Source organism: Callorhinchus milii, unplaced genomic scaffold (assembly GCF_018977255.1).
Source record: "Callorhinchus milii isolate IMCB2004 unplaced genomic scaffold, IMCB_Cmil_1.0 Scaffold5, whole genome shotgun sequence".
NCBI lineage: Eukaryota > Metazoa > Chordata > Chondrichthyes > Chimaeriformes > Callorhinchidae > Callorhinchus > Callorhinchus milii.
Window position 1 is genome coordinate 51,770,518 of NW_024704746.1, and position 27,105 is coordinate 51,797,622.

The window sequence follows — 27,105 nt, forward strand, 5'->3', positions numbered from 1 at the left end:
TTACAACAAAAACAAAAATACATTTGTATAGCATCTTTCACGTCAAGAGAATAGCCCAAGGCACTGGACAGTCAGTTTCAGACTCAAGCTGGGGGTCGGAATTGGGGAGGGTGGAGGGCAGGGTGATCGAAAGCATGGGCGAAGAGGAGGGTCTTGAGATAGTAAACACACTTCACAATATATCACATGAAGCGCTATGAGAAGTCTCAATGATAAGACTCTATCAAATGCAATGATTTGTATTATTTGTGTTTAATCTTACCATCATTCGGGTTGAAGGCGTAGGAGGAGAGCCGCAGGGTGGTGCCGCAGTAGTTACATTTGAAGCAGCCTCGATGGAAAAAAACACCTTCTGCGCTCAAACGCTCCATGACGTACACCCGCTTTCCACAGAAGTAGCACACGTCACTGTCACCCATATACTGAGAGACAGGCATCCTCATCGATGGCTGTGGAGACACAGGGAGGTGGGGGTGGGGGGAGAAGAGGAGAGAGAAGCGCAGTCAATCGCTGGAGACCATGGACAAGCTCAGAAGCTGCCACTGCCCAGACTCAAACCTCTCCACAGTATCGGTCAGGGCACTCAAACTCTTACTTTGTTTTCCAAAAGCAGCACCACTTCAAGAAATAATCAGTCACAAAGCACAGCTTGAAATTGATAAGATTCCTTAAGTATCAAATGTGAACTGGTCCAATCAGCCCCTCCCCCTGTCTCCGATAGCATACTGAATTCTAATGTCCTCAAGCCAGGTCGTTTTTCATCAATGGATCTGGACTGCTGCTTAACAGGGTGCTGCCTTTCCCGAGAGTTGGGAGAAAGAGTCACCTCCTGCGATCTCTCCAGCTGGAGAGTGATTGACAGTGGGGATCACCTCCCAAACTCAGCAAAAGCTACCCAGTTTTAATGACTGCCATCTGCCCCAGCTGAGATCAGCAACGGCACAGAGCAGGCATTCGAACCTCTGACATTCTCAATCTCTCTGGCTCATGTTCACGATGGGCAGTGGCCTCAGAAGACTGTTCTTTTGTGCACAAGTGTCAACAGTAAAAGCAGTCACTAATCACTTGTAAGATTTGGCAGTGAGCATTAAGGAGCTGAACCTGACATCTCCTCACCCAGATGACATACACATGCCAGCAGACAGTGTGTGCCAAACAGGGGCAAACAGCAGAAGTCCTATCCCTAACCTAGGGGAAGGCCTGGGGCTAAACTCAGCACGAATCAGTTTAGAACCAGTGAGCTCCTGGTCCGTAAACTATATCGCCGTGTCTGCCCCGGATTCAAATTCACAATCTGGATCCCCAATGAGAATATGAGGAACAGAGCTTCCATCTCTCCGTTTTATTTGTTTATAACAATATTTTGTTGGGAAATCACAGGAGGAGGCCATTCAGTCCTACAGAGCCTGCTGTGAAATTTTATTGGATGGTGTTTGATCTTTAAATACCACCCCACCCCCACCTTTTATCCACATCCCTCAACTCCCCTTATTCCCATGATCAAGGCTGACACAGCTGGAGCTCTGCAATGTTGAATTTTAGGTGTGGTGTTAAAGCCTCTTCTCGCCCCTCTGATTTCAGCCTTCAGGCACACCCACCAATCAATCCCCCTCCATCACAGTGTCTGGCTGTGACAATTCTAGCCTTTAAATAGCCAAGAAGGAAGAAAGGAAAAAGAAGAGAATGTCTTTAGAGTCTTTACCCTCAGGAACTACACTGGCAGGTTTTATGGTATCTGAAAACGTCCATCCTTCTGCAATATTCAGTGTTTTGGATCAGAGCTCAATGCTAATGCACACACTCACTCACTCACCAGGACCCGTTTCTCCTGGAATGGCCCAGGCACATCTTGGCGGTGAAGCTGACTGGTGATCTGTTGTGCCAGTGAACTGACACCCCCTGTGTAAAGCCTGCTACATCCCTATTATCAGGAGCAAGAGAGACCGAGAGAGCAGGGAGAAAAGAGCAAATGGAGGGTAGAGAGGAGGAAGGAAGGGGAAAAAGAGAGGAAGGAAAAGAGGAAGGGAAGAAGAGAAACAGAAGGAAAGATGAGGAGAAAGGGAAGAAGACAGTGGGGAAGGAGGAAATTGGAGATTGGAAATGAAAATAGTAAGATTGAGAATAGACCAAAGAAAGCTAAGCAATAAGCAGTGGCACTATTTGAAGTGAAGGAGACATCAGTAATAAAGCACCAGCTTTCTTTCCAATTCACCTTCCACAAGCAGCCACCCTGTGTTAGAGAGCACACATGGGAACCAGCAGGCAGGTTTAAACCTTAAAAAAAACGTAGCGCACAGCAAATGGTCATGACAGCCCCACGCTATATTGCCATATGACCGACCACTCCACCCTATACCCCCACCCCCAACCTTGCAACTCCATTCTTCATACGACACAACTCATCGCCAACTCCACTTGACCCTATTGCCGACAACCATCCAGCACAGCCCGGACCCTTCAACCCTGGACCAGACCCTTCAACCCCGGCCTGGACCCTTCAACCTCCATCCCCACAGCCTGCTCATGCAACTCCACAAATCCGTTTATCACACCCCACAGTCATGCCATTCCTCTGTCCCATATGAGCCGACCGCTCAGTCCACAGAGCAGAGCCATGCAGAGCTGAGCAAACGCCAGGCTCTACCTCACGGTATGCACTGCGGGAAGGCAAAGAGGGAGGAGCTGAGGGGCTGCATCTAATCGGTTGTTGCCACTTATCGGCACACACATCCTCAGAGAGTATATCCATGTCCTGAGGAAGACATATCACACATCAAAAGGGAGAAAGTGAATCAGTGGAGGTGTCACACACAAGAGACATTTCTTGTATCTACTTAAACATTGCTTTAACTCCATCCAGTACTCTGCAGGGTGTGTGCTCATTGCCAATGGTGCTGCCCTTTGGATGAGATGTTAAACTGAGATTCTGTCTTGCTGTTCAGGTGGACATTAAAGATCTCACGGCGCTATTTGAAAAAGAGAGGGCATTTTCCCTGTGTCCTGGTAAGCAATTCCCTAGATAAAATTGGTCATTCACTTCATGGCTGTCTGTGGGATATTGCTGTGTGACACTGACTGCCGCGTTTGCCTACAAAATATACAAGTCACTCCACATTACAATAATTCCTGCTAAGCACTTTTGTCCTCATGACATGAAAGGCACTATATCAATTTGAAGGATTATGATTTATTATTTAAATTAATGTACAGGACAGGATTTTCACTTCTTAAAAGCATACTCCCAGAACCCACATGCACTCCAGGCGACAGTACTGCATGTGGTGGATGAGGTAGAGACTGTCTGGAAGATGCCAGTCCAAAACTGGAGACCACAAAGTATTGTGAGATTGCTCAGGTGCACCTCTTGGCTCAGGAACCCAATGCTGCCACTAGATTGCACCTATAGTAGACAGTCCAGAGAAGGCACCATTGAATAAGTGTCACCACCTGCTCAAGAGGCGAGGCTGGGATCAGTGCTACACTGCAACTGGCATGGAGAGACAAGACCATGCTGTGACTCAACAAGAGAAAAGGTTGGGATCATTACCACGCTGAAGAGGCAAGACGGCAAGATGCAACACTGTGACTGGCATGGACAGACAATAATGGGATTAGTGCCACATTGAGGTTGGCGTCGAGAGAATTGGGTGGGATCAATGCCCCACAGACTGGCATCAAGAGGCAGGACTCTGATTATTTTGCCACTATTAAACTGGAATCGAGAGGCAGGTTGGGATCATGCCACACAGACTGGCATCTAGTGGTAAAGCTGGTAAGAAGCTGGCACATTAGTTACCATCATTGCACAAGGGGTTTGGAGAAAGAGAGAACTATAAAGACTGTACGACACCACAATATAAAATAACATTCCGGCTACATGAGACACGGCACACAGCCACTCCATGCATTGTCATAGCTCGTTAAGGAGTGAACTGGAGGAAAGAGAACGACGAGAGAACCTGGTATGAGGGGAGATCGTTGTGATTGCCAGTGAGATGGGAGAGTTTTACCGGAGGAGTGTTGGTGAGAACACTTAGTGAGGGTTATTCTCATTTACACATGGGAGGTTAGTCCCGAGAATTGAAAAACCTCTGCAATGCCCCACCCAGCGCTGCCAGGTGAGGTACAGCATAATTTAGATTTGGTGTTAAGCTGTCCTATTCTGTGCGATTCCCAGGTCAGGTGGTACTGAAGGGAATCTACAGCTCCTTCTACACTCTGATCAATAGAATCAGTACAATGAAGGCACAAAAGTGCCAAACCCCAAATTGAACAGAGCATCTCCAACTCCACTAGTCTCAGTTCCCCGTAGCCTCAACCGAACGAGACTGTGGGGCAGTATGTGACCCACAGGCCCATGCCACCGGGCTGCCTGAACAACAAAATCTAGAACAAATTTAATTCAATCCCACAGTGAAACACAGTATCTAACCTACTGCACCAACCAGTCCTACAGTGAACAGTGTCTAACTCACTTTACCACCAGTTCCACAGTGAACACTGTCTAACTCACTTTACCACCAGTCCCAGTGAACAGTGTCTAACTCACTTTACCACCAGTCCCACAGTGAACAGTGTCTAACCCACTGCACAACCCAGTCCCACAGTGAAATAGTGTCTAACCCACTGCACCACCCAGTCCCACAGTGAAACAGTGTCTAACCCACTGCATCACCCATTTCCACAGTGAAACACACTGTCTGATCCACTGGATCACCTAATCCCAGTTAAATAGTATCTAACCCACTGCATCACATAGTCCCACAGTGAAACAGTATCTAACCTACAGCACCACCCAGTCCCACAGTGAAACACACCGTCTGACCCACTGGATCACCTAGTCCCACAGTTAAATAGTATCTAACCTACTGCATCACCTAATCCCACAGTGATACAGTGTCTCACCCACTGCACCATCTAGTCCCACAGTGAAACAGTATCTTACCCACTGCACCATCTAGTCCCACAGTGAAACACACTGTCTGACCCACTGGATCACCTAGTCCCACAGTTAAATAGTATCTAACCTACTGCATCACCTAATCCCAGTGATACAGTGTCTCATCCACTGCACCATCTAGTCCCAGTGAAACAGTATCTCACCCACTGCACCATCTAGTCCCACAGTGAAACAGTATCTAACCCAATGCACCATCGAGTCCCACAGTGAAACAGTGTCTAACCCACTGCATCACCCAGTCCCACAGTGAAAGGACAGCATCTACACACTCCCATAACAGAAGGCTTTTCGGTCTCCCAAACACGTGTTGTTAAGTGTAAAATATAAGGTGGTTAACTGGTTTACAGCACTCCAGTTACTGAAATAAGTCCACCAAAGACGGGAGCAAACAGGTTTAAGTGGAGGTATTAAAGGAGAAAAGAGAGGAGAGAGCAAAGTGCCATCAGCCTCGGGCACATGTGGAGCTAGCAACCCATGCTGTGACATCACCTGTCGGCAGCAGGGGTGAGCGGGAGACTGAGGCGAGGACAGGGAGATTATCTTCTTGGGACATGTTCCAGATCGGCTTGGATCTCTGCCCTTCATCAAAACAATGGAGAGAGGGGGAGAGGGAAAGAGAAGGAAGTAAATAGGAACTGTGAAAGGACACTGAATGCAACCAAAAGATGGACATCCAGTGTAGGATGTTTGTTAAAACACCCAATTACACAACACAACAGTGCAAAAGCCCTCCATTTACCCAATTTGTATCTCCACATGAGAAAACTTGTGTTAACCCCACTCTCCCACTTGCTCCTCCTACCATTTAATAATATTCCTGCTCCTAAAGCTGGCCAATTCAAGGATTATTATATTTTCATACTGAAAAATGTGAAGGTCTCTGCCACTATTTGTAGAACTGTTAAGATTTACAGCACAGAAGGCCATTCGACCCATCATTCTGTGCTAGCACAAACCTTTCAATCCCATTTACCTGGCTTTCCCCATCAACCCTGTTGTTGTGGCAGAGAGGTCCACATTCCCACCACCCTCTCGACTGCCTGATCTGACAGATTATCCAGCCTCAGTGCAGCACTGCCACGGCTCCTGGTACAACATATTCTCGTGCAGACGCACACTGAACTTCCATCGCAGCACTGGGAATGCCTTTCACCTACAGATGTGCATTCAGTCACTCAGTGTCACTGGGGAGCAGTAGCAGATCAATCCAACCCTTGAAGTGCAGTTTGGAGGAATCAACCTGGATAAAAACAGGTGTACATGCACACCTGCACCACCACCCACACACATGCTCACATCCATTCATCTGCAGCCATACACTCTCATTTACAACCACCCCACTCCCACACATACACTTACACCCTTTCATTTACACCCACATGTATATGCACACAGACTAATATACGCACAGCTACACCGACATAACCACATCAATCCCCCAACATATGCACACTATAATCATTTTGATGAGCCTCCCGAAGCTGAGAACGCTGTTCTGCCTCATGTGCCCCGTCACTGACACGAGCACACCAATGACATGGCTCGCCTGCTGCCTGTGCTTTCACTCTCCCACTCACCGCAGTTTCAACAACACCTCAGAAGGTGACTGCGCTGTAGGGGACAGCGAGGGAGCGACAATGGTGAGAACGAACACTGAGGCAGCAGAGTTACTGAGGAGCTCACAAGCATGGTCACACGAGCCACACTTCATGGGCCAATTTACCTGTCTCCACTGTGGTGCAGGAGCAAGCCGTGAGGGGTTCCTTTGCCTGCCGCCAGGTCGCTGGAGAAGGCGTTCCTTATGGGGGAGGTGCGGACGCTGCACAACCAGAGGGCGGGGAAGGAGGGTTGGGGGAGGAGCGCGACCCAGCAATAGAGGAGGCGTAGCAAAGACAGGTCGGCAGGTAGGAGACACGAGGAGGCAGTGATAGACAAAGAGAAACGCAGAATTAAACATTTGCTGGAAAAATACATTAAAAGATTGCGACCTATGGGATTGGAGAGCTCCCAATGGTATAACAGAGTCTCTACTCAAAACTGACTGCACCGAAATATCAGCATCTCAGTAATAAACTGCAGGACACCATCCCACAGTGAAGCCTCATCACTGGCTCAGTAACAAGAACTCTGAACCCTCTGAGTGATATCAATTGATACCTAATCTGTGCTAACCCATATCCTATTCTCTGTGCTAAACAGTATCCCATTGTGGTACGCTAATCCATGTCTCACGGTCCCGCCAACCCGTGTCTCACGGCACACCAATCCATGTCTCAATGTACTCTAACCCGTGTCTAGCTGTATACTAACTAGTGTCACACACTGTAACCCATGTTTCACACCAGTACACTTACACTATGTCGTAGAACGCATGTGATTAATACAGAGAGATTAGTGGCAATGGAGCTAAATATGTTCCCATGTCTGCGGATAATGACGAGATTTCCCAAGACATTTACAAATGTATAAACACAAGCTGATAACACAATCCAGGCACAGTCTCTCCTTGAACCTCGGGAATCCAATCACATCAGTGATAACGTGAGAGATTTGGTAGAGAAACACTTACCTCACTGAGCTCTCACTCCACTCTGTCCTCAAATATTTTTTGGCGACACAACCATATTGGGCCTCCTTACCTGTCTTTTAAAGGCTGAAGATGGGCCAGGAGCATTCACCTCGAATTTTGACAGCACAGACTTTACATCAACTGGCTTCTCAGGACGACAATCTTCCTGAAAGACATCAACAAAGCAGACCAAAGGTTAGAGACCAAAGCTCACCACTCCGAAGCTTTTCCCTGTTGTTTCATACACCTCTTACCCCCTCATATCCTCACTCCTATATATCCTCAGATACCTTCACACCTATGTCCTTCCTATATCCTCACGCCTTTTATATGCCATAGAAGTGCAATATAAGTGTAAGGCATATATTTTTTTGCCTCCCACTGCATATATCTTCACATCTCTTACCCGCCTTTATCTTCATACCCTTCTCCTATATCTTTTGTTTCCACACTTTTTTATATTTTATACTTATATTTCCATTCTTTCTCAATTTTTCCATTTTTAGCCATGCACCCAGAAAACTTTATATTGGTCACTGGTCCAGTTTCATTCAAAGCCCTTGTATGATAAACATTACTGAGAAGTTTCAGGTCAAATTGAGCCAAGGCAGCGAGAGGGAAAAAAACAAGATATGAGTGAAAAGCTCAGGACACTCGGTCTCCAACGTGTCCTCATAATAACTTCCAGCACAAGATTCTGTGTGTTAGCTTTGTCAAACCCACATTTGTCATGAGCCACATTAATGTGTGGGTCACACCAGTTGAAAAATGTTATACCAGAAACGAACATGTGAGTATCCAATTATGTTCAACTTGAATCAAAGACAAATGAAACAACAGTGCAGCATTGCCATTACAACAAAGACATTGCACACGTGTACATCGAAAACACTGGGGGGGTTCAAATATTTCACACTCAATTCAAACTTGTAGCAATTACGCAATAGAGTTAATTTTCAAATGTAACACTGAACCTTGTACTCTTGCACGTGGAGGTTGCTAGTATTTAATTGATACCCACTTACATAGGAAGAGAGCAGAGACATCATGAGGTGCAAGTTATATTCATTTAAATGCATGGAAAATGATTTGTGGGAATTGTGAGTTTAATAAATAAATAAATCTATATCATTATATTGTCACTCGAAAAACATGTATCAATTGAGTTTACTCATTTTGTTACATTATTCAGATGAGTAATATTTGAGATGATTATTTCAATTGAATATTCAAAAAGTCTGACTAGAGAATTTTTTACCGAATATCTATAACACGTTTAAAAAGCCCAGCACATCTCTCTCTAAGCAAATTATCAACGGAAATTATGAGACACATGCTTTCTGCTGAAGCTGACGATGGCTGTGAGCCATACCGAGTGCCTTCATAAGCCACTCGAAGAAAACTCCTAGCCCCCACCCTTGGAGTCAGCTGAACTCCTCCCTCTCTGGGATTCCTCCCGCAATGACCTATCCGCCTTGGTTACTCTCCTCCCCAACTCCCACTCTGCCACTCTCGATGCCCTTGCTCCCCTCACCACCAGCCATCTCTGCTCCCTCAAGACACAGGTGGTGCCACCAAGCACAATCGCAGACTCTTCTTCTCCATCACCAACCAGCTCCTCCGCCCACCCTCTCACGCCTCACCAGTCCTCTCCTCCAACCCAACTGCGAGGAGATGCTGGACTTCCTCGAAACCAAAATCGAGGGGATCCGCTCAGCTGCCTCTACTTTTCCAATTTCTACACCCTCCCCATCTCGCCCTCACACCCCAGCCCCTACCCATCTCTCCCTCCACACCTTTGAACCTGCCTCCTCTCGCATCACCATTATAACCCACATGAAACTGACCACCTGCTCCCTCAACACCATCCCTACCTCTCTCCTTACCTCCCAGCTCCACCTCCTTGCCCCCTTACTCAGAGACATCATAAACCTCTACTTATCCACTGGCACCATTCCCACTCCTTTAAAAACAACTGTCATCAACAACACATTTGTACAGCGCCTTTCACGCTGGGAGGACGTCCCAAGGCGCTGAACAGAGTACAGCATTTCAGACCCGAGCTGGGGTCGGTGGGTGGGGTGGGGTGGGGAGGAAGGGGAGGGGAAAGGGGGTGGCCGATGGCATGGTCATCCTTAATTACCACCCCATTTCCAACCTCCCTGTCCTTTCTAAGTTCCTGGAACAAGTCGTTGCTTCCTCTCCCTTCATGAATCTCTCCAATCGGGTTTCCGTGCCACCCACAGCACAGAAATAGCTTTGGTCAAAGTGACAAATAACATCTTGTCCATCTGCGATCAGTGCTCTCTCTGTCTCCTCATCCTCCTTGACCTCTCTGCTGCCCTCGATATCATTGACCATTGTATCCTCCTTCACTACCTCTCCTCTCACCTCAACCGTCATGCTTCAGATCCTACTTCTCTCACTATCTCCACTTAATCTCCACAAACAGCTTCTTCTCTATCTCTCCGCCTCCACCCTCGACTTCAGGAGGTCTGCTATGGAACGCCATCTTACATTCCTTTCGCCTCACTCCCTCCCTTGCCTCCTTCAAGGTGCACCTCAATACTCTCCTCTTCGACCAAGCCTTCGGCCACACTCTTACCCTCCACTCTTCCCGATCCTGACCCCCCCGGTCCAAATTCCTGACTGTCCAGCGCCTTGGGATGTTCTCTTTGTGAAAGGCGCCATACAAATGTAATTTTATATTGTATGTGGCCCATGGCGCTATGGTTCACAACCATGCTCTGCGTGAACATATCTGTCATGTGCCTTATGCAGCTACGTAGGCTTTGTAAAGGACAATAATTATTTTTAAAAGACGATCTACAGCTCAACTTCAAACCTACTTTGAGGTCTAGTTAAAGGGTGGAGTCACTTACATCTTCTGTGTCGAATGGCTTGGTCCTGCTAACTAGTTGTTTACTTCTCTCCTAAAAATATAAGAATAAAGCTGATAGCTGATAAGAATAAAGCTGTAGACGTACAGACAGACCATCCACCATAGCCCTGCAGAAGGTCAGGGAATGCAACTGTGCCCACATTCACTGCCCGCCTCTCCTGAAGATGCCAACTGCTATTGCAGCACAGCTCCATACCACAGGCATCCTCTGAGACTTCATCCAATTGGCCAATAATAATAATCTTTGCACTTGATATAGTGCCTTATCATTGAGATGTCTCAAAGCGCTTCATAGAATATATTATAAAATGGATTGATTGTGCATTTTGTGGGCGAATCATGGCAGTCAATTGCGCACAGCAGTGTCCCACAAAATTATTGCCCCTGGAAAGCGATCCACCAATCGACTAACAGCTGGATTCCTAAGTACTATTAGGTAAACAGCAACGTGTGGAGTAAAGAAACTTGCCTAAGGTTTCGCCTCATCCAGGAATTGCCTGGATCCTTTTGCTTGCGAGGCGAGCACACTAACCAATACATTATGGGATGCCATTGTCCTCATGTGAGCTCAAACAATCAAAGGTGGCAGGAGATTCAGTTTCAGCCAACTTTCCCACACCAACAACCTTCCAGTCAGGTAAGGGAGTCTGTGGAGCTGGACCTTGGCTGATTATCTCCTCTCTAAGCCAAAGGTGCTTGAGCCAATTGTAGACCCAAATGCAGACCTGGCTGAGATCAGGAATGGAAAATGTTCTGTCTGCATGGTTTTACCCCGGCATCAGGGTGTACTTCAGCAGCAGCAAGCCTCTATTTATTATTTACAGCACCCATATAGGCAATGCACATGGTCCCACATATCAGTGTATGTGGGTCCAGGTACATTGCCTGTGTTGTTGCATACGTGTCCATAAAATATCACTGTCTGTGTTACTATTAAACTAAATACAACTGGAATGTGAAGAACATTTCCATTCATTGTACAGAATCACATAGACAGCACCGCAACAGGGCATTTAACCCAACATGTCCGTGCTAGTGTTTATAGTCCTCCAGCCATCCGAATCCCCACTTCCCCATCTTCCATACCCCAGTATTCTCCCTCATGTATGCAAGAGAATCTCTTTCTATCTTGTTCTGTCTCTCAAATTCCCATTGTAGTCATACAGACCAGCACCCACCCCCCTCGCCACGATTAGGACCAGTTTTCTTTCAATATTTCCCACTGTTTTGTCACTTTGCTCAATATTCTCAACAACAGTGCAGTGTTTTGAGTCAGTCAGCGTTGGGTTTAGACTGAGATGGGCTGGGAACATCAATCTTTCACCGCTCTGATTTGCTTCAAACCTAGTCCAGCTACAGGGATGAAAGCCTCTTCCATCTACCACCTTTTAGCATCTGAAGGTTGGTCAGGAAGTCACTTACTGTGTCTTGCTGCAGTAACGCTTGCAGGTTGCTTGCTTTTCTAGGTCCCTGTCTTTTAACCTGCAGAAATAAAGCTGATAAAACTCCAGAACTACAGACAGTAACCATCCACCCATGTGCACATATTTACTTTTCTCTGTCCACCTCTCCTGAAGAGGCTGCCTGTCTCTGCGACAGAGTTCCAGGAATGTACTCTGGGACCTCATCCAAATGATCACAACATGTGTGAGTTCAACAACAACAACAACTTGGATTTATATAGAGCCCTCCACGCCGGACTGCGTCTCAGTGCGCTTCACAATAACGGATCCCGGGGCCGAGCCAGGGGGAGGGGGAAGGTGACCAAAGGTGCGGTCGTAAAAAATGTCTTTGGCTGAGGCCTGAAAGTAGGAAGAGAGGGGGCGAGGCGAAGGGAGTGAGGAAGGGAGTTCCAGGGCTTTGGGGCATAGTGGCTGAAGGCACGGCCGCCGACGGTGGAGTGGAGGATTTGGAGGACGAGGAGGCCAGACCCGGTGGAACGAAGGCAACGGGTACTGTTTTGAGGAGAGAGGAGGTCGGAGAGGTAGGGAGGTGCAGAGGAGTGGAGGGATTTGAAGACAAGGGTGAGGATCTTGAAATCGACATTCCCTGGGACAGGCAGCCACTGCAGTCTGGCAATGACTGGGGTGATCGGGGAGCGGAGTTTGGTGCGGGTAAGAATACGGGCGGCAGAATTCTAATGAACTGGATTTTATGAATGGTAATGGAGGGGAGACTGGCGATGAGGGCATTTGAATAGTCCAGCCGAGAGGTGACGAAGGCATGGACCAGGGTTTTGGCGGCTTTTGGGGTGAGATATTGGCAGAGACGGGCGATGCGTCGGAGGTGGAAGAAAGCGGTGCTGGTGAGGGACTGGAGTTCAGACTCAGAGAGTTGGTCAGGAGTTCAACAGAAGGGGGTGGAATCCCAAAATTACAGGCAAGCCTCATCTGATCCTCAGCCAATGATAAATAAAAATAATCCGTACATTTAAATCAACAGCTTTCACATCAGGATACACTGTAAAGTGCAGAGGCTGTGTATTATGTAAGCAAACATAGCAGCCAATTTGCGCAGAACAATGTTCGCAGACAGCCATGAAGTGAATGATAACCAATTTTATCTGATGGATCATTGGCCAGGACACTGGAGGCATCTCGCTCCTCTAAAAATACTTCAGTACAAATTTTTTGTGTGTCTTACATATTGTGCATCTGACCTGAAAGTGCTGGATGTAAAACTGTAGAAAGAGTTTTACTCTGTATCTACCACATGCTGCACCTGACTTCACAGTACTGGATGGGACTTTGCAGAGGGAGTTTTCCTCTGTGAGACATACTGTACTTGATCTGAGTGCTGGATTGGAAGGAGCTTCACTCTGTATCTAACCTGTGCTGTACTGACTGGAATGAGCAGTGTGGAACGATGATTGCACCACTAGTGCAGAAAATAGTAAAAGTGTTCTGTAGAGGGGCAGTGATGGCGAGAACCCAATATCAGTGTAGAGAATTGCCACAAGATGGCGATATGTACAACATGTTTGGTTACACAGACCAGAGAATCACCAGAAGGGGGCTCTTTGTATCTGAATAATCTAGTCACTTACCGCCTCACCATCTCCTTCATTGCTTTTATGTGTCCTCTACCATTAAAGCCCAAATGTTTTCGCAAGAAGTACAAGATTACGCTGATGAACTGTAGAACCACAGACACTTGCATGCTGCAGTTCGGGAAACGTTACTGCACACATATTCACGTTTCTCTACTCACGTTCTTTGCCCTCCTTACCTGAAGGTGCTGACTGTCACTTGGACACAGTTCCAGGGGTGCCCTCAGGGACCTCGTCCAAGTAGCTGCTCTGCGTAAGTTTTGTTTTTTTGGTCAGCTGGATGTCTTAACACATGTGGAAATCCATCACTTTTCTAGAGTATCCAACCCAGTCTGTGAGGTCCACATATCTATGCCACTTGCACATGGAAACTTACCAGGCTGCGGACCTATCTCGCTCAGAAATCGGACTTCTGAGACGGTGACAGATATTGAAACATTACACTGTCAAGTACGTCACTTTGGAGCCAGTTCAGCTCAGAGAGGATCCCGCTTACCTCCCTCCACAAAAGGAGGATTGATGATTGATGTGTGAAATCAGACTTAGTAGGAAGTTAATCTGACCTAACTTTCACATACCAGCACTTTCCAGCAGGAGAAACAGACCTGCATATTGTTGAGTGTGCATACTGACATATGCTGTTCTCACATGTACTGTGTATGTGCTGTTCACAGATGTCTGCTTTGTGTGTGCATGTGCTGCTGCGTGTGTGCACGGTGGTTCTGTGTATGCAAAAGCGTATATGAGAGTCTAAAGGTGTGTGTACATATAATTGTGTATGTATATGGGTAAGTGTGCGTATCATAATAATCCTTGCATTTGATATAGCGCCTGATCATGTCATTGAGACGTATCAAAGCACTTCAAAGAATATATTGTAAATTTGTGTATTTTGTGGGCAAAACGGGACAGCCACGCACACAGCAGTGTCCCACAACCAGTCGTTTCATGTTGTGGTTTGTGTGCGTGTTTTTTGTGTGTGTGGTTTGCTGTATCTAACTTGAGAGTGCTCAATGAAACAGTGCAGAGGGGGCTTTAATCTGTTTCTAACCAGGGCTGTGTACCTGACTTCAGAGGTAATACATTGTGGTCCCACCATGTCAGTGCAGATATTCACCAGCAGGCAGTGCTATGTACATGAAGAACAGAATCACTTACATTTCTCTGATCTCGCTGAAATTTTGTTCTCAACTGTCCTACACTAGCAACTTCTTCAGTGTTATCCTAAAAGTGCAGAAATAAATGTCAACAAACAGAGAGCTAAATTCCTGAGAGTTCGCTATAGGCACACTTCTGAGCACAGATTTACTGCGTGGTTTGCTATCCTCCCCCTCCACCAGGGTATGAGGAGGGGGTTGACTGTCAACTGTCAACAATTCCACAGATGTCTCCCTTCCTGAGCAATTTGTTAGTGATGACACTTGGCATTCACTTGCCTGGTCATTGTGTGAGGGGAGAATTGTGATGCCACTGAACCAAACAGAGAGGATGGCTGACAGTTCTCAGTAATGACAATCACTGTATAGAGAATGACTCATAGGTGTCAGTGTGGCAACAACAATTTGCATTTATATAGCGCCCTTCACGTGGGCAGCGTCTCAGAGCGTTCAATAGTCAAGGGTTGGATAGTCAAGGGTTTGCACCCGAGGTGTCTCCCCGTACTCCTTGACCTCTCTGCTGCCTTTGATACTGTTGACCACTCTATCCTCCACCACCTCTCAATTGAACCTTCATGGTTCTGTCCTGGAGTGGTTCAGATCCTACCTCTCACACCATCTCCACTTAGTCTCCTCAAACGGCTTCTCCTCCAGCCCCTGCACTGACTCGTGTGGCATTCCTCAGGGCTTTGTCCTTGGTCCCCTCCTCTCTATATGCTCCCTTTTGGTGACATCATCCACAGATATGGGGTCAACTTCCACATGGATGCGGATGACACTGAACTCTATCTCTCTGCCTCCACCCTCGACTCCAGAACCACTGACAGAATGTCTATCAGACATCAAGTCCTGGATGAGTGCTAACTTTCTAGTGACAATTTAATACTTGTCAGCCTTCCCAACTTTTCCCTCCACGAGCTACAGATCATTCAGAACTCTGCAGCTTGTTTCCTCTCCGAGACTCTGTGACTCTATCACCCCCGCCCTCGCCCGGCTCCACTGTCTCCGCATCTCCCAGCGGACAGAGTTCAAAATCCTTGTTCTCATCTTCTAGGGCCTCCATTGCCTTGCTCCTTCCTCGCTTTGTGACCTGCTAACCCCATATCAACCTATCCGCTGTAGCCTGCTCTACATACTCTGCCCTGCCTGCCCCTCGATCGGCGGTCAGACCTTCATCCTCTCTGCCCCCCCCACCCTTTGGAACTCCTCCCACAGTCCCTTCACCTCTCTCCCTCCCTTGCCTCCTTCAAGGTACGTCTCAAGACCCTCCTCTTCAACCGTGCCTTCGGCTATCCTCCTACCCTCCCTGATCCCAACCCTCCCCGCTAGGGTCCAAATCCCTTACTGGCCAGCACCTTGGGACATCTTTCCGAAGTGTAAATGTAATTTTGTATTGTATGTTTGAGGGAGTGGACAGGTCGATATGGCGTTAGCAAGTCACAGAGGTGGGAAGGAGCAAGGCCATGGAGAGCTCTGAAGGGTAGGATGAGGATTTTAAATTGTATCTCTGAGGGATGGGGAGCCAGTGAAGCTGGGTGAGGATGGGGGTGATAGATTCACGGAGCTTAGTGTGGGAGAGGACATGAGTGGCAGAGTTCTGAATATTCCTCGTCAGCTTGTGGAGCTACAGATTGTGGACCTCCCCTCTCTTTCCAGCTCGGGTGACCAAACATACGGTTGAAGAGGAAAGTCTTCAGGCGTGATTTGAAGGTGGGCAAAGAGCGGACAAGACAGAGGCAGGGAGTTCCAGAGATTCGGGGCACAGTGGCTGAAAACACATCTGCCTATGGTGGAGTAGAAGGGATGTGCAGCACACCCAAGCCAGATCATCAAAGGCAGGGGGTAGTGGAGTGTGAGCAGATCGGAGAGGTAGGGAGATGCAAGGAAATGAAGACAGAGTAAGGATCTTGAAATTGATCCATTCTACAACAGGGACCTAGTGGAGCCTGGCAAGAACTGGCATGATGGGAGTGTGAAGTCTGTCAGTAACTTGTGGGTGAGAGTTGTCCAGGCATCAGTCCAAGGCTAACATAATTCTAGAGAGTATTAGGTGCAGGTTGGCAGAAGCCAAGGCTTGGGATCCTCAGAGTGTTCGTAACAACAACAACATTATATTTGTATAGCGCCTTTCACTCGGGAGGACGTCCCAAGGCGCTGGACAGACAGAGTCTAACCAGCTAAAACCGCATGCTTTGCCATTGAAAACACTGTCTGGCATCCTTCCTGCTGGTTGTCCAGCTAGGACCACCCTACCCGTTAGGGCTTTGGCTTGCAGGTGAATGGGAGCTGACTGGTCTGCCTTTCCAAATGCTACCGATAAGGCTGGCTGGGGTGTCATCAGCAGTGCCTACCAACCCGGCTCATCAGTAACATATCCGGCATCAATTTGACACACACACTGTATGAACACGATTTCTGACTAATCTCCAAGTCACACAGTCACTACAGAGACAGGACGACTGACAGGTGTCAGTGTGACACACTCACTGTACAGACAAAATCATTGACAGATGTCAGTGTGACACACTCATTGAATAGACAGGATGACCGACACAAGACTCAGCCACAGCCCCCCACCCCACCCGAGGCCCTTACCTTCACACGCTTGCTAAGACTTTGTCCCAGTTTGCTCAGGAAGGAGATTGGTGATTTCCCAGGCAGATTATCAGATTTTTGATGAAAGCCCTGCAGGTATTCTTTAACAGAGAGAATTATCCCAGTTACTGTCTGCACTAACTTCTCAGAGCCATCACAGAAAAATGGCAAGAGTGACAGAGAGCACGACAGTGAGAGAGCGATGGTGAGAGAGTGAGGGTGACAGTGAGAGAGAGTGACAATGAGAGAGAGTGCCAGTGAGAGACAGTGACAGTGAGAGAGAAAGAGTGAGGGTGAGAGAGTGACGGTGAGGCTGAAATAGTGAGTGACAGTGAGAGAGAGTGACAATAAGAGAGAGTGAGGGTGAGGCTGAGGGATTGAGAGTGCGTGCGGTCGGAGGGGGGGATGCATGTGGTTGGAGGAGGGGGGCGCGTGCGGTTGGAGGGGGGGGAGGCGCGTGCGGTCGGAGGGTGGGGGGGGGGGCGCATGCGGTCGGAGGGTGGGGGAGGAGCGCGTGCGGTCGGAGGGGGGGAGCGTGTGCGGTCGAGGGGGCCGCGTGCGGTCGGGGGAGGGAGAGTCTGCGGTGGAGGGAGGGGGGTTCTGCGGTGGAGGGAGGGGAGCTTCGGTGGAGGGAGGGGGGCTTCAGTGGAGGCAGGGGGGGCTGCGGTGGAGGTAGGGGGGGCTGCGGTGGAGGTAGGGGGGTGCTGCGGTGGAGGGAGTGGGGGGCTGCGGTGGAGGGAGTGGGGGGCTGCGGTGGAGGGAGGGGGGCTGCGGTGGAGGGAGGGGGGGCTGCGGTGGAAGGAGGGCAGGCTGCGGTGGAGGGAGGGGGAGGCTGCGGTGGAGGGAGGGGGAGGCTGCGGTGGAGGGAGGGGGAGGCTGCGGTGGAGGGAGGGGAGCTGTGGTGGAGTGAGAGCGGGGTGCGGTGGAGGGAGGGATGCTTCGGTGGAGGGAGGGGGGCTGCGGTGGAGGGGGGCTGCGATGGAGGGAGGGGGGCTGCGGTGGAGGGAGGGGGGTGCTGCGGTGGAGGGGCTGTGGTGGAGGGAAGGGCGGCTGCGGTGGAGTGAGGGGGGCTGCGGTGGAGGGAGGGGGGGCTGCGGTGGAGGGAGGGGGGGCTGCGGTGGAGGGAGGGGGGGCTGCGGTGGAGGGAGGGGAGCTGTGGTGAAGTGAGAGGGGAGTGCGGTGGAGGGAGGGATGCTTTGGTGGAGGGGGGGTGCTGCGGTGGAGGGAGGGGGGCTGCGGTGGAGGGAGGGGGGCTGCGGTGGAGGGAGGGGGCTGCGGTGGAGGGAGGGGGGCTGCGGTGGAGGGAGGGGGGCTGCGGTGGAGGGAGGGGGGCTGCGGTGGAGGGAGGGGGGCTGCGGTCGAGGGAGGGGGCTGCAGTCGAGGGAGGGGGCCTGCAGTCGAGGGAGGGGGCCTGCGGTCGAGGGAGGGGGCCTGCGGTCGAGGGAGGGGGCCTGCGGTCGAGGGAGGGGGCCTGCGGTCGAGGGAGGGGGCCTGCGGTCGAGGGTGGGAGGGGAGGGTTGTCGAGGGAGGGGGCTGTGTGTCGAGGGAGGGTGCACATCGTTCATACACGTCAAAGCGCCTTATCACATCTTTCATACATGTCAAAGCGCTTCACAGAATACACTGTGAAGTGAAGTGTGTCTAGGGAGGGGGGGGGTGTTGAGGGAGGGGGGTGTGTTCGAGGGAGGGGGGTGTCGAGGGAGAGTGTCGAAGGAGAGGGGGGGTGTCGAGGGGGGGGGCAGTGTCGATGTAGGGGTATTGAGGAGGGGGGGGGGGTGTCGGTGGGGTTTGGAGAGCGAGGGGCGAGAGCGAGACAGAACACCATACAGCGAGCACTCATACCCTGTACACAGGAAGAGCTCACATACAGCGAGTAACTCACACCTTGAATACAGCCAGACTGGTGCACAGCACATTGGTGCACAGGCAGCTGCTGTGTGTTGGCAAAGCTCACCTTCAGGGGTCACGTCCTTCAACATCTCATAAAATTGGGTCAGGTACATGACCATGCTGAGCTTGTCCGGCTCCTCCACAGACGCCATGTCCTTCCCTGTCATGATCGGAGAGATTCCAAACTCGTGTTCTGCCAAGTCAAATGCCATCTGATTGTTCTTCTCCACATCTTTTTCATCCAGACTGTCAAATTCTCTGATATAACGAGAGTGGGGGGGGAGGGGGGGAAGAGCGGAGAGAAATAAAGCACGTATTTAAACTGTTAAGGGTAGAGCAGCAGGAAGAGGCGAGTTGCTTCCAACTCACTGCCACCAACCCTCAGCTCAGCTGTTACACTGAGAATCCGAGATGATACCAGGTGATCTATGTTGGTGGTTGGATCATTCGGGGACTCTTAAATTTTTGCACTTACCTCTCCAGTGAGAGAGCCCCAGGTTCAATTCATGGGGGGGTGAAATTTCAGGCAAGTCAATCCACTTCATAGTGTATTATAATTATATAATATTTGCATTTGATATTATCACATCTTTCATACATGTCAAAGCGTTTCACAGAATACACTGTGAAATGAATTGACTGTATTTTGTGGGCCATATGCGGCAGCCAATTGTCCACAGAAGCGTCCCAAACAGCGATGGATTGAGTAACCAATTATTAACCCCAGAAAGCAATCCACCAATCAACTTAACTATTGGGTTCCTGCTTACTGGGCAAACAGAGGCGTGTGGAGTAAGGAAACTTGGCTAATCTTTCGTCCTGCCCAGCCGGGAATTGAAACTGCGTCCTCTCGCTTGCGAGGCACGTGCTTTAACTACTACGCTCTGGGACTACACTTCAGATTTTGTGAAGCGCTTTGAGACTACTCAAATACGCGATAAGGCGCTAAATCAAATGCGAGGATTATTATTATAATTATTATTTGGGTTCAAAAAGAGTGTGAAAAATGGGCTGAAGGGGTAACTGAGTGCGAATGTTGGCAGAAGACCAAGGGATATTTCCTACTGTGCACATTCTATCTCATTCAGTCATTTTTCTCCGGGAACTGGGGTGGTCGGCCAGGTGTCTTTCACACACAGAAACCCATCACTGTCATTAGGAATATCCAAACCAAACTATGAAGAGTCCCACATATGCATCAAAATTTCCATGCACCTGGAATGGAATAAGCACTATCTCCCTTGAAGGATGCAGGTATTAGCTATTTGATCCCAGGTATTAGGCGCAGGTTGGTCAGAGGCAAGAATTGGTGACCCAGAGTCTATGTTGGGGTTCTGCTAGAATTTAAAACTTATATATAATAATAATCCTTGCATTTTGATATAGCGCCTTATCACGTCTTCGAGATGTCTCAGTGCTTCACAGAATATACTATAAAGTGTATATTGTGTGGGAGAAACATGGCAGCCAATTCCGCACAGCAGTGTCCCACAAACAGCTGTGGATTGAGTGACCAAATTATTTTAATTTGTTTTGAAGGAATTATTACACTTCTCACTGCTTGTCCATCCTACGTGTTAGAGGAGGGTTAGCAGGAGTCGAGTGGAAAGCCCCCGCCCTCAGTGACAGGTCTCTCTCTCTCTCACACACAGTTGAGAGGTGTTTACCTGTTATTTCACCTGAACCCTGATTTGGAAATGTGTGGAAAAGACAGAGGAAAATCAGGCAATACCCACCACATTGGATCCTCACTTTAAACATGTTACTAACTTGGTGAATAGGTTACAGACAATCCCACCCTGACATTCAGACACTGGAGAGATCAGCCTGGAAATACCCTGAGGGTAAACAGAGAGAGTTACACTCACAGAGAGAGTTGGGAGTTAACTCTCATTTGAAAGGAGAAAAAAGACAAACAGAAAGAGTTGGAAATAGAGTTGTGAGAGAGTAAAGAGAGAGAAAAAGAGAGACAGAGAAAGAGAGAGTGACTGAGCCCTGTTATGAGGTCACTAAATCTCTCTCTTTCTCTCTCCCTCTCTCTCGTGCTGACAGCCCTCAGGCCCCACATTCCACCCATGACTCACATTAGGTCTGGTCGATAGCGATGGATGATGGCGGAGAGCGCCAGGCCACTTTTCCACGAAGAAGTCAGATCAACTACATTGACATTCTTGTAACCCTGCGTCTGCTTCTGGCACCAGGTGAGCAGTTTGTGGGCACGGGCCATGCTTTCTGATAAGGAGGGAATTGGTGTACTGTTAGCAGCATGGCTGACCCTCCACATGCCTGGCTTCAACAAACAGGCGTAACAAGAAATCACCAGTACAAGCCACAACAGCCCACCCACCCGGCACACAGATATTGAACTGCACTTTCTTCTGAAGTTCTTCTGCTTATGCGGTGACAGATGAAAACTACGTTTCCCGCGATTGAATGCGATTCTCTTGTGAGAAGGCTGGTAAGTGCGTACACATTTTCAAGTCAGAATGTCAACTCCAATGATTCAAGGCCTCTGGTAAGTGTGGGAGTAATGGAGGATAGGGAAGCGGCGTTACAAGTTAGGAGGTGATTAATACGAGTCGTGCAAAGAAATCTAAGTGGTTTTGATGGGAATTTGATCTGCCTGTATTTCTGCAATAACTCACCATTGGGCTTGATGGATGGGGTGCGAGGAAGTTGGACTTCCAACTCTTTCCCCTGACCGGGATTATACAAGTGCCGGACCTGTCGATGACAAGGCCAGTCACAGAGAGAAACAAAGAACTCGCTTTTCACATTATCACATCTCAACATCTCAAGGTCCTTAACAAAAATTACTGTAAATTATCGTGAGAATTCTTAATCGGCTAACATTGCAGCACATTTATACATAGCGAATTCGATCATACAGCCACGTGATGAATGATTAGTTTCTCTGGAAGACTGTTGGCCAGTTCAACAGGAGTAAATTTTCCGTTTTCAACACTGACACGATTGTTAATAGTTACCAAAAGAGGTAGACAGTTCTTCGTTAACCTTGAATGAAGTTTAGAATTACCTGAGCGGGGGGACAGTACCTGATCAGTTGAAGTGATCTGGAGATTGAGTTTCGGGTAGCGGGTGCTGGGGTCAATGCTGTACTGGTTGAAGTTCTTATTGATATTCTGTGGCGTTGTCTGAGGCAACAATCTGTAAATCAGTTCCCTGGAAATCAAGCAGATACATCCTCTGAGGAAAAATCCATTAATTTTTTGGAAAGATAATGACAGATTCTTAAAGAGCAGGAGTATTAAAGGATACAGGGAGTTATCAGGAGAGGGGTCTTAGGTTAGGTCATGGTGGCATTGTCTGGAGAGGTCACACTCACACTGGCTGGAGTGGTCACATCAGGGAGAAGCTGGGAAGAGTCAGATGAATGTGACGTCACCCATTAGTCAATACCCTCCAACTGATTTCACTCTAAGGAGGGTGCAATGCCCTGGTGGTGAATAAGAGAGTTTGATCTGGCAAAGAGGGTGACCCAGCTGTGTATTTGCCCAGGAAGTGACCAGAGGGAAAAGGAGAAGCACACAAGGAGGACTCACCTCTCTGCCACAATGCTCAAGGGGTTTGTGTCCTGTGCCCATTTTTGCACCATCCAGGCAGAATCGAACGCAGCCAGAAATCCTCGGGCAATGCCAGTTCCCATTGGCCAGAACGGCTGGAAGAAAAAAATAAACACACAGGAACATTGCAGGAGACGAAAAGAAGCCAGACAAGAGCGGGGAAGGGTGTGAACTCCCTACACACTGCCTATTGGTGGTGGGTGGCTAGGGCTAGAGAGGGCTCAGCCCCCGCCTCAAATTCTATCTACAAGCTCATTGACTGTTCTCCTGTTTTAGCGTAAAATGTGCATTATAAACTGGCCAACAGCATGGCACTGCTATGCTTTAAGCAGGTCTTCTGTTCGTGTTGACGCTATGACTATGTCATGATTTGCATTTTCATTCAAACACAAAGAGGATTTGTTCAGAGAAGGAAAGAGCAAGTTTTTTTATTATTCATGTTTTTGCAAGCTGAATGTGTTTTACAACTGATTTAAGTGGACTAACACAAGATAAACAGATTAGCCACTAGATAATAATAATAATATAATAATAATAATCCTTGCATTTGATATAGCGCTTTTCACGTCGGGAGGACGTCCCAAAGCGCTTCACAGAACACACTGTAAAGTGAATTGACTGTATATTTGTGGGCGAACGCGGCAGCCAATTGCGCGCAATGTCCCACAAACAGTCGTAGATTGCAAATGACCAATTTATTATTGTTTTTGGTTTTGGAGGGATTATTATTAAGCTCTGTGTGGAGTAAGGAAACTTGCCCAAGGTTTTGCCCTCTGCCTGGAATTGAACTCAGGTCTCTCACTTGCAAAGCGAGTGCTCTAACCACTGAGCTACAGGACTCCAGGACTGTAGCTACAGGCTACAGGAATAATAGATGGTGGTCAGATATTGTATAGAGTAAACATGAAACATTTTTATTGTTATTATTTAGTAGTGTTTGCTTGTTTTAAAGTGCAGCTTGAATGTATACAATATTATATGCCATCGGCAGATAAAACCAATTCTGTAAACTATGAATCACACAATTGTGGACCGCACAGAATCACGGACCACACAGAGTGCTCAGTTCCTAAGCAAAAGCCCAGAGAAAATACTGCAAGAACTATAATAATAATCCTAATAATCCTTGCATTCAATATGGTACCTTATCACATCTCAAAGACGGGTCAAACCGCTTCACTGAATATACTGTAAATTGAATTAACTGTGTATTTTGTTGGTGAAACATGGCAGCCAATTGCACACAGCAATGTCCCACAACAACAACAACAACAACAAGATTCCATTTGTAAAGCGCCTTTCACGTCAGGAGGACGTCCAAAGGCGCTGCACAGTTGGGTCATGACCCGAGCAGGGGGGAAATGGTCAGGGTGAGGGGAGGGAAGGGAGGGAGAGAGGAGGGGGAAATGGTCAGGGTGAGGGGAGGGAAGGGAGGGAGCGAGGAGGGGGAAGAGAGTCGAGAGGGGAGCTGAAGGCACGGTCAAAGAGAAAGGTTTTGAGACCGGCCTTGAAGGAGGAAAGGGAGGAGGCGGCGAAGGCACTGGGGGATGGAGTTCCAGAGCCTGGGGGCTGAGAGGCTGAAGGCCCGACCACCGATGGTAGGGCGGTTGGGGCGGGGGACGTGGAGCAGACCGGAGCCAGAGGAACGGAGGGTACGGGCAGGTAGGTAGGGGGATAGTAGGTTGGAGAGGTAGGAGGGAGCAAGGCCGTGAATGGCCTTGTAGGTGAGGATGAGGATCTTGAATTCAATCCTCTGGGGGATGGGGAGCCAGTGGAGGCGAGCGAGGGTGGGAGTGATGTGGTCCCGAAGCCTGGTGCGGGACAGTACACGAGCTGCAGAGTTCTGAATGACCTGCAGCTTGTGGAGGGAGGTGGCGGGAAGGCCGGCGAGGAGAGAGTTCCCATAGTCCAGCCTTGAGGTGACAAAGGCGTGGACCAGGGTTTCAGCAGCGTGAGGGGTGAGGTAATGCCGTAGTCTGGCGATGTTCCGGAGGTGATGGAAGGCGGTGCCAGTTGTGGTGCGGATGTGAGGGAGAAAGGACAGCTCAGGGTCGAACAAAACGCCGAGGTTCCTGACTGGCTTTGAGAGGTGGAGAGTGCAGCCTTGGATGCTGATGGTGTCAGCGCCTGAGGTGCGGAGGCGCTGACGTGAGCCAATCAGGAGGGCCTCGGTTTTTCGCACGTTGAGCTGAAGAAAGTTGTCTCTCGTCCAGGACTCGATGTCGGACAGGCAGGCTGTCAGGACATCGGTGGTCGTGGAGTTGAGAGTAGAGGAGGAAAGGTAGAGTTGGGTGTCATCCGCATACATGTGGAAGTTAACTCCATGTCTGCGGATGATGTCACCGAGGGGGAGCATATAGAGGGTGAAGAGGAGGGGACCGAGGACAGAGCCCTGAGGGACACCACATGAGACAGTGCGGGGGGTGGAGGAGAAGCCATTCGTCGAGACAAAGTGAAGACGGTGAGAAAGGTACGACCTAAACCATTCAAGGACAGTGCCTTGAAGGTTGAGGTGGGAGGACAAGCGGTGGAGTAGGATAGCGTGGTCGACCGTATCGAATGCTGCCGATAGGTCGAGGAGGACGAGGAGACAGAGGGAGCCCTGGTCACAGATGGTCAGGATATCATTGGTGACCTTGACCAGGGCAGTTTCTGTGCTATGGGCAGCACGGAAACCTGACTGAAGGGGTTCGAAAAGAGAATGGGTGGAAAGGAAAGAGCGCAGTTGGGAGGCGACAACTCTTTCCAAGACCTTGGAAAGACACAAATAGTCGTGGACTAATAATTTTATTTTACGCGTTTATTACACCCGGAAAGCGATCCGCCAATCGACTAATAACCGTGTTCCTACTTATTACTAGGTAAACAGAGGCATGTGGAGTAAGAAAACTTGCCTAAGATTTCGCCCTACCGGGAATCGAACCAGGATCTTCTCGCTTGCGAGCCGACCGTGTTAACTGCACTTCACCCACAAATAATCAACACATTGACTACACCTACAAATAACCAGTAGTGACTACACACTAGTAGTAGTAGTAAGACAGGGTATAAAATGCCCACACAGTGAGACCGTCACTAGGATAGACATTGAACTATGATAGCAAACCTTTCATGATGAAGTTGACTGAATCTTCCACTGACCTCCAATAAGCTGTCCCCAACCAGGGTCACCAGCAAACGCTGTCCGCTCTCCTCCCGGATCAATGAGGCATTTTCTGAAGCATACATGCACGTGAAGTCGAACATGGCCACGTCAGGCTGCCCATAGTGGTTAATGGCAAAATCCAGGCGGGGGAGCTGTTGATTGGTGGAGAAGTCGGCTGCCTCCCTGGCGTAGTTCAGCAGTGCATCCTGATCCACGTTATTCCGGGAAAGCAACCTGTCTGTGTCAGGGTAATCCTGGGATGGGAAAAACACACACGTCATAGCTATCTGAATTCTGACCGCAACACTGTGACTTTTGTGGTCCTGGCACTGTCAGACCAGTGGAGTGCTGTAGCTCAGTGGTTAGAGTACTTGCCGGGCAAGCGAGAGTCCTAGGTTCAATTCCCGGCAGGGTGAAGCCTTGGGTAAATTTCCTTACTTCACACGCCTGATAATAATTTCTCAAGTAGATAAAAACAATAATAATTTGGTGACTTCAATCCATGAGTTTGTGGGACACTGCTGTGCGCAATTGGCTGCCACGTTTCCCCCACAAAATATACAGTCAATTCACTTTACAGTATATTCTGTGAAGCTCTTTGAGACGTCTCGAAGACTTGTAAAACACTATATCAATGCAAGGATTATTATTATTATTACAGTGACAATGCTGGTTCACCAAGCAGGGTTTGAAGAAATGATGAAATTTAAGGACGTTAAGCATAAGGTATGTTTTTTAGGCAGGATGAGAGGGTGCAAGGTAAAGGGAGAATTGCAAAGAGCGGGGGTTGAGATGATGAATCCTCAGTCAACGTTGTGGAGATCAGCTTCATACAGATATTTCGGGCATAGACATAAAAGGTGGGAAAATGGTTAAAAAGATTAAAAGGTTTGGCAATGATCTAAAATACTCAATGGTCTGAATGGCCTCCTCCTGTTCCCACAATCCTAAATCTGCCAAACTGAACATAGTGGGATATTCATCACCCAAAAAATAGTTTGCAAAGTGGAGCGGAATAACTCCCCGTGGTCTCGCTCTCAGTTGGGATTTCAGGTCCTGCAACTAAGGGGTTTTATATTTCAGCATCGCAGCAGCTAACTCAGCACAGACCAGGGATCTGAACAGCAGACTGAATACCTGATCGGCTGCTCATACTGACACCACTAAATGTATTTCAGGAAATCATGGGGACTCCGGAGTCACGTACAGTTTGTCATCAGTTTTTAGATTCCTGTTCAGGACCAGCTGACGCAG

The 27,105-nt window shown here is 48.6% G+C and overlaps 1 protein-coding gene across 1 annotated transcript in view; it reads right to left on the reverse strand.

Moving 5' to 3' along the window:
- The window catches only part of mical3a (microtubule associated monooxygenase, calponin and LIM domain containing 3a), a 128,595-nt gene that overhangs the window by 49,579 nt on the left and 51,911 nt on the right, over positions 1-27,105 (reverse strand). Inside the window, exons 8-23 of the mRNA XM_042335752.1 lie at positions 25,848-26,105; positions 22,686-22,801; positions 22,179-22,305; positions 21,768-21,846; positions 21,207-21,354; positions 19,187-19,380; positions 17,233-17,333; positions 14,639-14,704; positions 11,854-11,913; positions 10,412-10,462; positions 7,600-7,695; positions 6,684-6,779; positions 5,450-5,539; positions 2,645-2,752; positions 1,814-1,921; positions 263-449 (exon numbers count right to left, since the gene is read on the reverse strand). Coding sequence (XP_042191686.1) covers positions 263-449; positions 1,814-1,921; positions 2,645-2,752; positions 5,450-5,539; positions 6,684-6,779; positions 7,600-7,695; positions 10,412-10,462; positions 11,854-11,913; positions 14,639-14,704; positions 17,233-17,333; positions 19,187-19,380; positions 21,207-21,354; positions 21,768-21,846; positions 22,179-22,305; positions 22,686-22,801; positions 25,848-26,105 — 1,885 coding nt within the window. The remainder of the gene's footprint in view (positions 1-262; positions 450-1,813; positions 1,922-2,644; positions 2,753-5,449; positions 5,540-6,683; positions 6,780-7,599; positions 7,696-10,411; positions 10,463-11,853; positions 11,914-14,638; positions 14,705-17,232; positions 17,334-19,186; positions 19,381-21,206; positions 21,355-21,767; positions 21,847-22,178; positions 22,306-22,685; positions 22,802-25,847; positions 26,106-27,105) is intronic.